At 43.7% G+C, this 13,506-nt stretch overlaps 1 protein-coding gene across 1 annotated transcript; it reads right to left on the reverse strand.

Moving 5' to 3' along the window:
* Positions 1-2,453: 2,453 nt before the first annotated feature.
* MRPL42 (mitochondrial ribosomal protein L42) lies at positions 2,454-10,832 on the reverse strand. Its single transcript, XM_081022557.1, has 6 exons — positions 10,720-10,832; positions 8,185-8,337; positions 6,716-6,779; positions 5,653-5,737; positions 4,671-4,834; positions 2,454-2,617 (listed from the first exon to the last, which is right to left on the reverse strand). The coding sequence occupies exons 2-6, from the start codon at positions 8,267-8,269 to the stop codon at positions 2,572-2,574; spliced, it is 444 nt and encodes a 147-aa protein (XP_080878683.1). The 5' UTR covers positions 8,270-8,337; positions 10,720-10,832; the 3' UTR covers positions 2,454-2,571.
* Positions 10,833-13,506: the final 2,674 nt, after the last annotated feature.

Here is a 13,506-nt window from a genome sequence, read left to right on the forward strand (position 1 = left end):
CTGCTTTCTGTACCTTTTCTCTTTTTATATATTTTACTTACTGTGATTGATTAACCTTACTATTGATAGCATGGAACCATATATCTTTCCTTTACTTTTCAGATCTGAGTCACCAATTCCCTCATGCCACTTTAATTGAAGTGATGAGGTACAGTTTAGTCTTAATCTACCTTTCACATACTTGGGGAACTCAAGTTTTGCATGCATTTATGCACTTGGTTTTCTGCTTCCAAGATTAATACTTTCCGAGGACATGACTTTCCTCTCCAACCCACCCAAAGTCAGAGCTTGGAGCAAATGTTGCTTCAATTCTTCCCATCTCCGTAGGCACCTGGGCAGCAGGTGACATGCTGGTTTTAATCAGTGAGAGCTGACTCTTTGACAGTGCAGATTAATGGTATAAATTCTCTTACGTTTCCCACCCCCCAAATATTTGTAATGTTTCCAGCTGCCCTAGATAGATCCCACCGAAATGGATTGAGATATTTTTCTAGATCATGTCTTCAACACCTTTCTGTGAAGAGGCTCTCTGGGACATAATCTGTACCATCAGAGGAGTTGCTGTTCCCGTACTTTGAAGAAGATGGCTACAAGTGTAAGCAGAAATGGTGTAAGAGCACCTGAGAGCTCCATTTAATTTCCCCAACGTTAAGCTGAGTTGATGCTTTGGGGAAACTTAAGTCTAGGGACATGGGTGGCGCTGTGGGTTAAACCACAGAGCCTAGGGCTTGCCAATCAAAAGGTCGGCGGTTCAAATTCCTGGGATGGGGTGAGCTCCCATTGCTCTCTCCCAGCTTCTGCCAACCTAGCAGTTTGAAAGTATGTCAAAGTGCAAGTAGATAAATAGGTACTGCTCCAGTGGGAAGGTAAATGGTGTTTCCATGCGCTGCTCTGGTTCGCCAGAAGCGGTTTAGTCATGCTGGCCACATGACCCGGAAGCTGTACACCGGCTCCCTCGGCCAATAAAGCGAGATGAATGCTGCAACCCCAGAGTCGTCCGTGACTGGACCTAATGGTCAGGGGTCCCTTTACCTTTAAGTCTTGTAAGATGTTCCAAGCCAAATCATTCATGTTCTTATGCAACGTTCCAATTATGCAGGAAATCTGGGCATTCCGTGCCTACAACATATGAACAAATATCTTGCAAAACATGATAATTACTTTCCCATTAGTAGTCAAGACTGGGACCCGAGTGGCACTGTGGTGTAAACCACAGAGGCTTGGGGCTTGCTGATCGGAAGGTCGCCGGTTCGAATCCCCGCGACGGGGTGAGCTCCCGTTGTTTGGTCCCAGCTCCTGCCAACCTAGCAGTTCGAAGGCACATCAAAGTGCAAGTATATAAATAGGTAGCGCTCCGGTGGGAAGGTAAACGGCGTTTCCATGCGCTGCTCTGGTTTCACCAGAAGTGGCTTAGTCATGCTGGCCACATGGCCCGGAAAAACTGTCTGCGGACAAACGTCAGCTCCCTCAGCCTGTAAAGCGAGATGAGCGCCGCAACCCCAGAGTCATTTGCAACTGGACTTAACTGTCCAGTCAAGTACTGCTGAGATTAGATAATTAAGAATTGATACTTGAAATTGCTTTCTCCCCTCAATCCCTTTTTCATTGTGTATTCTATTACACAATGAGCAAGAACAATCTTCTGCTTTACTCTCTACACCACTTAGTAAATGATAGTTTTTTGACTAATAAAATATTTAAATCAGTAAGCAAAGAGCTGAAGTTCCACACTGGTTTTTTTATAACTAGTTATTTTTGTAAGCCAAACTGGGAGTCCAAAGACTTAAGAGATAAAACTGTCTCAAGGGTTGTATTTTACTGCTGTGTGAGTGAAGTTCTGCTCGCAAAACAGGACCTCTGTTTCCTCCCCAGCCCCCCCCCCCTCCTTCAGAGCTGATTTCTGTGCATGTGGGGGGCTGGAAGAGAGGAAATTCTGTTGCGTGAGCAGAGCTACAGCACTGGATGTAGGCCAAATTCTTCAATCCACATTGTTTAGCTGGGAAAACTGCTAATCAATAACATTCAGTAAATTATTTCTGGAACACAGCTTTACTAGAGCTAGTTAATTCCAGTAGTAGGCATAGCATGAATGTTCCACACAGGCATTACTTGCCATCATGACTGGCGCTGGAGGCTTAATGTTTCTTCACGTAAGTCTTCGTGGTCATCATGTTTCACTTATTTAGTGTCAGTCTCCTAGAAGTCTGAGGCATCCAGTTCTGTTGGCTATGCATTTCCTTCTTGATCTCTGGGCTCCCTCTGCTCATCACAAGTCTCATCACAAAGTTGCCTTGGATTTCAACCCCCTGTTTAACACTCATTTCAGCTGCAGCATTGGCCTTGTTTTCCAAGGTCTGCCCTAGTAGGAACAGCGATCTGTTAGTTCAGTCCTTGTGCTCTGAAATTATGCACAGCAAACCAGCACACAGGAACGGGCGAAGGCACAAAGCAAGTTTGAGTTAGAAAAGTACTTTAATGACAACCTAACATATATATACACTTTCAAAGCAATCTCATCCACTTAAGTAGTCGCTTGCCCCGACAGCAACGACAAGGTGACAAACATGGTTTTCATCTGTCTTTAGGGGTATTGGTTTTCTTGCGTCTAGTGTGGTACCTTGAAGAAAAAAAAGAGAAGAAACACATTAAAATGTATTTTGTCATACGTTCAGTCATTTGAATACTCCGTTTTAAGAGACCAGTGATTGTCATGTTGACATTGTGTTTTGACATTACATTTATTATACCTTGTATATTTGTCTGCCCAATACAAAATAAAAATAAAAATCAAGTCTTCTGTAGTGCAAAAATACCCTGTACTTTTTTGGTTCGTGGGCAAATCCAACTTCCAGCAGCACACAAAGGATGAAAGTTCCCTAGGAGTCCTATGTCCGATCCTATACTCAGCGCAGCATCACATTGTGTCTCTCTTGCTAGCTGTGCTAGAAAAGAGCTTGATCAAGACATCTGCTTCTATGCTAAACTACATCCACAGTGGCTGAACTGCAGGACTATATGGCCAGAGACTGCGACACACAATTCTAGGTGATGTGTGTAGCACAGGAAAATAGGAAATCTGTTTACTACCTGGTCCATCCAGCTCAGTAACATCCACAATTACTGGCGGCAGCTCTCCAAGGTTTCAGATGAGTCTATTTGGTGTCCTCAAATTAAGGACAACTATTCAAGGCCCCAGGGATGCGGGTGGCGCTGTGGGTTAAACCACAGAGCCTAGGACTTGCCAATCAGAAGGTTGGTGGTTCGAATCCCCGCAACAGGGTGAGCTCCCGTTGCTCGGTCCCTGCTCCTGCCAACCTAGCAGTTCGAAAGCACGTCAAAGTGCAAGTAGATAAATAGGTACCGCTCCAGCAGGAAGGTAAACAGCGTTTCCATGCGCTGCTCTGCTTCGCCAGAAATGGCTTAGTCATGCTGGCCACATGACCCGGAAGCTGTACGCCAGCTCCCTCGGCCAATAAAGCGAGATGAGCGCCGCAACTCCAGAGTCGGTCACAACTGGACCTAATGGTCAGGGGTCCCTTTACCTTTTTATTCAAGGCCCCATTACCCTGAGACCCTGAATAGTTGTGGAAAAAACTATTGGGGCCTTTTGTCAAAATAAGGTTCCAGCAGATGCCCTCGATATACTTAGAGGAATACCCCATATGGAACGGAAACACATTTATGGATGTAATCAGGTCAAGGATATCTATTGATTTGCTCCTTATATACAAAGTCCAATGGAAATGTTTTATCGTCTATTCTTAACCGGTTCCCAGGCTGATCCGCTCCAGGAAGTGACAGTTGAACTCATAGCTGATAAATATCTACAATATACTCATCTGGTAGCCAAATTTGCTCTGGCAGCTAAGAAGCTCTGCTCCAGCTATGTTAATGCTTGTAATCTTATATTTTATGTGGTAAACTTTTATGCTGTAGACTTTTATAGACATGTTATCTTAGAGGAAAGCCTTGTTTTCACCATCTACTGTTCATTGTGATACTTCGAATGGGTATGAAGTTTTCTATATGTTTGAATAAGTATAAATAAAGGTATGTTAAAAAATACAAAATAAAGGAATTCCTGCATTTTTTTAAAAAAGCAAGTTTGTTTTCTTGTTGGTAGGGCTATAGATGACTGCCAAATGTAAAACTGGATCAGTATTCATGCCTGCATCAATTACATTGTTTATACAAAAAATAAAATAAAAATCTTACTGGTAGGACCAGATGAGTTAAATTATTATCAATAATTCTCAACATAACAAACCATTCCAGAAATTCAAGCGCCATGTTTCCTAGCCCACTTAGGTATTGGATAAGCACAAGTCTTCTCATATGTATCTGGATATATATTTCTCTCTAAGGTACTTTATTATCGGTATAGCCATTTAGGTAGGAGCTAAAATCAGAGCAGATGAAAATCCTGGTATCTTACCCAAAATAGCTTTGCCCCAACTATTCTGGAGGGTTGAGGGAACCTCTGAAAACATGGAAGAATGAACTGGAGGCTGCTGGGGGAGGAGGGAATCAACAAATGTTGCCTTCCTCCCCTCTGCTAGCAGGAAAACCCTTCTGTGGATGAAGGGGCCTTTCCATCTGTGGAAGGCAAAGTCTGGATCCAACCCAATCCAGGTTCTGCAGTACTCGTCACCCTCCCACACAATACTTACTGTCCCACAGGGTACCAGCGGTGCTTTGTTGTGTAAAACATTTTACTAAGTTCCTCAATCATAGGACCTTGCTGGTTCTTGAAGTCCTTTCCATCCAATCTAGATTTCAGGATTTGATCATGTGTTTCTTCTCTATAATCCAGTGGATCTAGTTGTGGAATGGGCTGTCAAAAGAAAACTGCCCCAATTAACAAACTAAAAAAAATACCCCCCCCCAAAGAAAAGCCATAAACATATATATTTATTGCCTTACAGTTATGAAATGTGCAGGTATTGCTAGTTTTAGGCTGAATGTAATTTGCCATTTTGCTGTATACATCGTTTAAAACCCCACCCCATCCAAAGATTACAGCATGCTGAATCCTGGCCATTATGCTGCAGAACAAAAGCGAATACTCTTCACTCCAAACAAATTTATCAGTCCTATTTTTCTCTAGCTTTTTTGCCTGCCACTGTTCTGAACCTTATATGGGAATAACCTCCCCCTCTTTTGATCAAGCAACTTCTGCTGGAACTAAACTACTTGCAAGAGCTCATTCTCACTACTACTTGTGCATTTCTGGCTGCTAATTATCCATGAAATGTAGACTGCAGCCTCTTTTCTGCTGGCTCTGGGAGAACAGCTACTGAAATAGTGCTCCGCTTAATGGAACAGAATTTAAAGATGAACATAATCTAGATATCTGGATTACTTTGGGAAATAACAGCAAGGTGAAATGATGCATGCAGTCTTGAAAAGGGCTGAAGACTAGGGTGTTCCGCTGAACTTGTATATATTGCCACAGATCTGAACTTCTTGGTGATCAAGCTGAAAATTTAAGCTATGTTAAGTGTGCCAAGCTTAAGTTTTGAGCACAAGCCTATTTTTAAATCACGTTCATGGTAAAGGATAACCACCAAGAAGAAAACTGGAAGGGTACCCAAAGATGAGCTATGTTCGCCTGATAAAATCAGGAAGATATTTTTTTGCAGATTCACATACTCTTGTGTGCTCATATGGAATGTCCACTGAAGGGTGATAGCAAACAATAGTTTTTCCATCCGATGTCACAGCAAGTTCCACTTTGCTAAAAAAGAAAGAGATGACATTGGACAAGGCTTTTTCCTTCTTGTTTTAACTAAAAGGTTTGCATAATTAAATGAAATAATAATTTTAAAAATCCAGAATAGAGGCTAGACCTCAATAAAATATTTTTATACAATATTTAAATTGATCTAAATTTATTTATATGATTTAAAGTTGTTCTAATAGACCAAAAATGCTGTTTAGCTGTCCAGTAAGGCAGAGCACTTGTTTTCCTGTAGTATAGTCCTTTGAAGTATGTAACCTTTGGCATGCACTTTGGCATCAGTCTTTCCACAGTGAGTAAGCACTGTTTGGGTTTCCTCCCCAGTTCTTTGCAACCAGAATATGCACTAAAGGTACGTGTTGTCCAAACAATCCTAATGAAATGTCTGACTTCAATATCAGTTTTTCTCTCACAGCAGCATTTTTATGGAGCTACTGACCACACTCATAAACATCCAAATTAGTGAGTTTATTAGACAAAGAGCATAGAGACCTTCATTTATATTCAAAAAATCTGTGGGCAAGGTAGAACAATACTAAATACCTAAACTAGGGCTGTTGAAGCCAAGTTCCTTGACAGCAAGCCCAACTAAGCTGATATCCTAATGAGATGTTCAGCCTGATGCAAGACAAAAGTGATTACTATGAAAGCAGTGCATAGGAACAGTGCATAGGAAGCTGCCTTATACCAATATACCTTATACCTCAATCTTCTAGAATCTGGCCAGCAGCATCTCTCCAGAGTCTAATACATTTTCAGCAAGTCTTCATAGCTCTACAAAAGCCCAACTCCACTAAAATATGGTGTTTTCTTTTAATGAGAAATGAAAAGAGATTCTAAAATTCATAAATTATTCTAGCAGTAAGAGTGGACTGGCAATTGTGCTACTTCTAATATAGCAACTGACATCCTGGTGTCTTTTCACACACTTGTGAAATGAACTTTTGAGTTAAATCTGAAAGGCTTAATACATACCAGTTATAGTCATCGGGAAGAGCTGAATATGTAGATTTGGGACAAGCACAAAATACAGATGCATCTGAAAATATAAGAGCCAAGTAAAACACCGGAAACAGAAAACAGCACAATGTGGGTTTCCTTTGAACACTGCTGAGCATAAAGTGGTCATTGTAACAACTCACAGTACTAAACTAGGGATTGGAACATAAATCAATGTGAAGACATGTTAAGTCAGGCATCCCCAAACTCAGCCCTCTAGATGTTTTGGGACTACAATTCCCATCATCCTTGACCACTGGTTCTCTTAGCTAGGGATGATGGGAGTTGTAGTCCCCAAACATCTGGAGGGCTGAGTTTGGGGATGTCTGTGTTAAGTTATCTCACTTTTCAAAGCCTCTCCCCAAGCAATGTCCCTCACTGGCACTGCACAATATTTACAGGTGTCAGACTGCTTTGAAAAAAAGCAGTATGACACCACATAACCCTATAGAGAGATAGATAGAGGCATATGGTATAACAGAAGAGCTACACAGCTCTGTCCTACCTTTCTTGATTGATAGCCAAGTATTCTTCCCTCCCCCTGCCCCTCCTGCAGACTGTTCAATGCAAGGGAGATCCTTCCCCAGCTTCAGGTGCCACATGGCAGAGTTGCCACTCAATACGTTGCGGATAAGAAAAGAAAGTCCAGTGCTGCTTTGCCACTTCCTCTGCCTCTGTTCTCCAACTGGTGTCACTTTAGAAGCAGCCTCCATTAAAAAATCGTGGGGAGTGAGAGGAGAAAAGATGGAACCCACCCAAATTAGGTAAGGCTGGGCAAACACATACACCCTTTGGGAAGCTGGGTGTGTACGCCATTCTGCAGCAGCACACGGTCCAAACTCTATGACAGTATTCCCTAACCAGGCGCCCTCCTGATGCTGCTGAACTACGACTCCCATCAGCACCAGCAGTGTACAGCTATGCAGCTTGCACTGATGGGAGTTGCAGTCTACCACCAGCTGGAGGGCACCAGGTTGGTGAAGGCAGCTCTATGCCAAATACTCTGGGAGAGATGGGCAGGAATAAAGGGGAGGGCTCTACTTTTCCATCCCCCGGCATGTAAGGCTACTATGCCATTGCAGGTTTTCCCAGTTATTGCTCCTCCCCTCCAACAGAGTGATTGGGCATATAGTCTTCCTTCTTGCATGTCTGTCAGCCAGCAGCGCATTTCTCCAGGCTCCCTGGACACAGACTTGGGCAACAAGGCTTGAATGGGAAAAGAAAGAAGCTTCTCTTCTTGTACTACCGGAGTGCTGCTGAACTGCCTTTGCTGCAGCAGAGCTGGCTCAGTCATGCTCCTCTTGAGTGGAGACACAAACTCTTTTCCCATCTAGAACCACAAGCTGCTTAGCTCCATGGTGATGGCAGCAGCAGCAGCCACCTTCTGTGTGTGCAAAGCAAGATCCCACTCCATTAGAGTTAAAAGAGAATCCATGCACACTTACTAGGAGACAGAACTTGCTTGGTGAAAGCTGCCAAACGCGCCCATGCAGTCCTCGACAACACAGCCCTCCGTGATGCCATGGCCATGCTAGCAGACAAAACAGCTGTCACGTCACAGTGATGTTTAAAGAAAATCTGCGCAGTTCAGTCCGTCACTGTTTGGGAATCAGTGGTTTGTCAGGAGATTAGTCAAAACGTATTAGATCCACAATTTGCAAGTCACCTTGTACACATTTCAATAGCTCTTCCAGACTTTCACTGTTTAATTTTTCACTATGCAAAGTCTTCTCCATCTTTGCCTTGCTATTTCCCTGTGACAGGTGTGGGGAACCTCAGGCCCAGGAGAACAGTGTGGCTTGGCAGGACTCTCTTCCTGGCCCTTGTGACTCTTCCCCAGGGATGACTATTGCTGGCTTTGCTTTGCCCCCCCCACATGCTTTTGGTTGGCTAAAACGCATCCTTGACTGCTTGTGTGTATGGAGAGGTGTGCTCAGACCCCTTTCTGGAATGCCACTGCCACTCTAGTCCACACTGAGCTAGATGGATCAATGAATCTAACTCAGTAGAAGGCAGTTTCCTCTGTGTCTGTGGTGTATGCAGAAAACTCTGATGTATGGCTGGAATGCCGTCAATTGTTACAAAGGTAAGAGTCACCTTAATTTCTCTGCTTCACCCATTTTGTGTCCTAGAGTCCACCAACCACTTTCATGAGACAACCAATGGGTTGCTTGAAAAAAAGCTTCCCACCCCTTCTCTAAAATTTCATTATACCAATTGTACAGGCTCTGGAGGCAGAGGTGTAGTAGTCAACCAAGTGCAACTCAGAGCAGACCCACTGGAATTAATGAACATAAATCACGAATACCACCCAGGAAGTTTATCTCAGCTTTGAGCCCCACAAGACAATGCAAGTGCTCCATGGCTCAGTCCCAGCATTACCAAACAATGTTACCACGAATTGCCTGAGCCATGTGAGAACAGTTCTTTCCTCATATAATTTATTTTTAAATACTTTTTATCCTGCTTTTCTGCAAGTCTGTACATCTCTTCAGAAGTTAATCTCACTGATTTCAATGAAGCTTATTCCTAGGTACTGTAAGTAGGTACAGGACTGCAGCTTTAAAACAATTAAAAATACAACATAAAAACAGCAAAAAGCAGTACAATAATCAAAGGGTTCCAGATACCTCCTTCTACAAATAAACCGGATCTAGCTTGGAACCAAAAAGAGAGAACAGGATGATACACACACACACACACACACACACACACACACAACAACAACAACACCTAGCTTGCAGGACTGTTTAGAGCTGGCCTGCCACCACACTCTTGAACAACTTGGCCCCAATTAGCAGCTGGTTGACAGAATGCTGTTCACTCAGGTTCAGCAAGATATTTTTCAGAAGTGATTTTTCTCCTTCCCAGACCCTTCTTCAGCAGCAAGATGGTATCAGCTATGATGGACAGGTCTGGCTCAGGTGGCAGATTCCACTCCCATCTGCTGCTTGCAGGGCTGTCTGTGGCTGCTGCCACCGCCACCACTGCAACCCCCTACTATCAGGAGCTTCCCACCAGATATGGAGCAGATATGGAGCAGCAGCAGCACTTTTAAACACTGTTTAAATAGCATTTGCAGCTGTAAGGAAGGAGCTAGCAATGGTGCAACAGATTTCTATGTAGTGTGGGCCCAAGCCTCCCTCTGAAGGGGTCCTTTATTCAGAGAGAGGCAGGAAGTGGTCCTGGAGAGGGCTTCTACTACCACGGGGTCCCAAGAGCAACCAACGCTGTTTCATGCTTATGAACCTTCAAAAGAGACTTTAAACAAAGAGCCACTAAACTTTTGTTGCAGCGAGTAACCTTCATGGATTCATGTGCCAAGGCTGTCAAAACCACATATAGGGAATGCAGGAAACGTTCTTTACACTGAATTGCGCTGGTTACACCCCTAGCGGCAAGCAAGAACAGTATGTATCCTATGCCTGCCTTGATTCGCCTCAGGCTCGCTTCTGTACACGCGTGTGTGCACTTTCAGATGCAGATCCAGGGTCTCTCCAGAGCGGCAACTAACCATCCAAACCAGCCAATAAGTATTTGCCGCACTGCAGAAACGAACCCGGATGATTCGGCCGGTTGTCAGAACGCTAATGTCCAACACTAGAACTTCTCGGATCTATTTTAAGGCAGGGTACCGCGGCATCATTGACAACAGTTCAGCCACGGGCGCTTTGCTCTCGCAGTGAAATCGTTGCTCGGAGGAGGCAGAAGTGAACACGCGCGCCTAATGACCCGACCGGGGCATTCTGCACGTGGGGAAGCGCTTTTGCTTCCCTTCGCTTCCTCATCGCGCCCCAACGGCAGGAAAGGATTAGGAAGGGGGCTTTTCGCTTTCCCCGGCAGGAGCAAGGAGAGGATTCCCAAGCGCCAAACCGACAGGTCAGGCTCTCCTTGCTCCCCGGCTGCCTCCCCCACTTTCCAGGACAAGGCGGCCAGGAGGCGAAGTCGGAAAAGGTGAAGGTAGGAAGGAAGCCGCTTACCCGGACGAGCCAACCCAGCAGCGACGGATCCCACCGGTCTCGCAGGAACCGTCCGCTTCTTCCTTTACGGCAAAAAGGAACTCGCGAGGCAACGTCCGGGAGCTGCTCTCCTAAGCCCCAAAGCACACTGGGAAATGTAGTCCTGGCAAGGGCCCTCCGAAGGCCGCCCAATTAAAAAGCAGCTGAGGTTTTTAAGACTGCATGTTTTTAATTTTAGACAGTGGGTTGCAGCAAAAACAACAGAGCACGTTAGTCTTTAATTTGTCACAAGACTCTTGCTGGTTTTGCTGTGTGTGTGTGTGGTTTTTTTTTTTTTTTAGGAGCATAGAAACTTTCCACCCACACTGATACATAGAGCTAGAAAGAGGTGGTACAGGGGCATTTCTCTTCCAGCCAACTGCTTCACCCTAACTTTAGCAGGCGAGACTTTCCCTGCTCTGGGGAAGGAGTACAGTTCACCATAAAAGCATCTGCTTGTTGGTGGTGATGGTGGGGGAATCTCTGGTTCAACTCCTCAGGTAGGGCTTGGAAAGATTCCTGTTTGAAAGCCTGGGCTGGGCAGCTGCTACCAGTCAGTGTTGGCAATACTGAACTTGGTCTAACTCAGTATAAGGCAACTACCCTCTTTGGGAGAAGATTTGCTTTGCATGCAAAATGTGCCTAATTTAACGCCTGGCATTTCCAGGTAGAAGGACGTCTGTTTGAACCCCTGGAGAGCTGCTGCCAGCCAGTGTCTGCAATAGATGGCCTATAGTCTGACTCAGTTTAAGGCAGCTTCCTGTGTTCCTAGTATGGGGCTGAAACGCTGATAAATGCTTTGTCTAACAAATTTCTGCATGCCAGGCAGCTGTTAAATAAAGGCCGAGGAGCACTGCAGGTGGCAACTTATACAACTTTTGCCACTATTTTTGTGAATTCAACTCAGTCACTTATGAAGAGTGTTGTGGATTACACAGGCATGGTAGCAGAAATGTGCATATGTGATTAGATAGAATCAAAGGCAGAGCTCTTTCCCTTTAATCAATATGAAGCAGAATTAATTCATCAAATCTGACTTTTGCTGCTATGGTATAACAAACTGCTCATGCAAACATGACAGCTCTAAAAAAATAGCCTAAAATCTTCTCAGATTCATTTTTGGCGTAGCTCTTGGCTATGAATAGAGTTTCAAATGCTACGCACTTGAGTTGGAATGTCGCTGGTATCTTTAAAAAGTCTTTGCAGGAAGCAAAGTTGAAGCAAGGATAATTTGGAAAGGGGATTGGCATATAATTTCACTGCTTGTGACTGAAGGGCAAGGAGTTGAGTTACAGGGCTAACTGCAGTTGAAGATCTAAAAGGAATCTGCTTCTAGGAATGAATTTCTCTTCCTCCCTCCCTCTCTGTGACACCTTCTCACTTACAAGTAGTTAGATTATGATTATGTAAACTTGGAAAAACTTAAAAACAATGGGGAAAGCAATTAGAAACCTTTAGTTCAGAATTCATGGCAAAGCCTTCATTCATGGCAACGTTTACTACAGAGTTTAGGCCAAAATAGTACTAGCAGGGTGGCAAAAGGCAAAATGAGAGGTAACATTATGTTTGTGTGGATGCCCAACAGTAGCATATACAAAGAGAAGTTTCATTTTGACACAGGTACAATAGAGGACAGGATTGCAGTGCCTTTACTAGAACTGTACTGTTGTGTAGAAGTGGGGGTTTCTAGTGGTGTTGTATGTCAAGCAAAGTTGAGAAAAGGCTGCACTTGCTGAAATTTCCTCCTTCACACAACTACTCAAGGAATAGAAGTCTAGTCAACTTTTGTATTTAATTATTGGTCCTGACCTACTGTGGAACATAGAAAGCTGCCTTATACAGGGTCAAGCCATTGGTTCATCTAGCTAATCTAGCTTAGTATTGTCTGCACTGATATTAAGTGGCTCTCCAGGGTTTCAGCCCTATCTAGGATTGAACCTGGTATCTTGTGTATGCAAAACAGATGCTCTTACCATTGAGCTAAAACACTTCCCCAGAGGTACTGAAGAAAGTAGCAAAATTGTGTTATCACTAATTTACTACTATTGTTTTGAACGTCACCTGGCTTAAGTTTTATATAGACTTGATTCAGATATCAAATTAATGCACAGGGGGAATTGGGCGGTTTTTGGAATACAACTACTGTAAGAAATCCAGAACACAAATTTGCACAGGCTGAATTCAGACCATTGTTTAACTTGACAGGAATGAGCTGCAACAAAGCTTCAGTTCACACACTCCTCCTCTCTCCTCTTCCTCTGGCACACCCTCAAGGAAGAGATAGAAAAGAGAACAGGAATCTTCTGCATATAAGTGCAGGAACCCTGTCATCTTTTTCATCTGGGCACCCTAGCTGTATGGAGTCCTTTATTTCCTTTAGTTTGTATTTGGGTATAGCTGAATGAAGGACTTGTAGCTGTCTCTCACACTAACTATATGCATGTTCTTTCAGCTGCTAATATGTGTCCTGCATCACCCAGTACCAACTCTTTTGTATTGTTGGTTTTGTTTAGCTCAGTATGTAAGTTTATGGGTGAAGATGCTAAATTGGCGTTCTGGTCTTCTCTCAGTCACAGGATTTTTCACATGGTTTTGCCAAGGCTAGATCTTGTGTTAGTCAGTGTATCAACGATACAGAATTTCAATATTTGCTTTCAGTAGCCAATAAGTCCAGCTCACCTTTGTCATTTGGCTTTTACCCTACCTCTGTAAACAAACCAAATGTTTCAAAATTCCACCCTTGCCCGTTTCAATGTGACACTTTCAGCT

This window comes from Podarcis pityusensis (genome assembly GCF_964106645.2).
Source record: "Podarcis pityusensis genome assembly, chromosome: 10".
NCBI classification, from domain to species: domain Eukaryota; kingdom Metazoa; phylum Chordata; class Lepidosauria; order Squamata; family Lacertidae; genus Podarcis; species Podarcis pityusensis.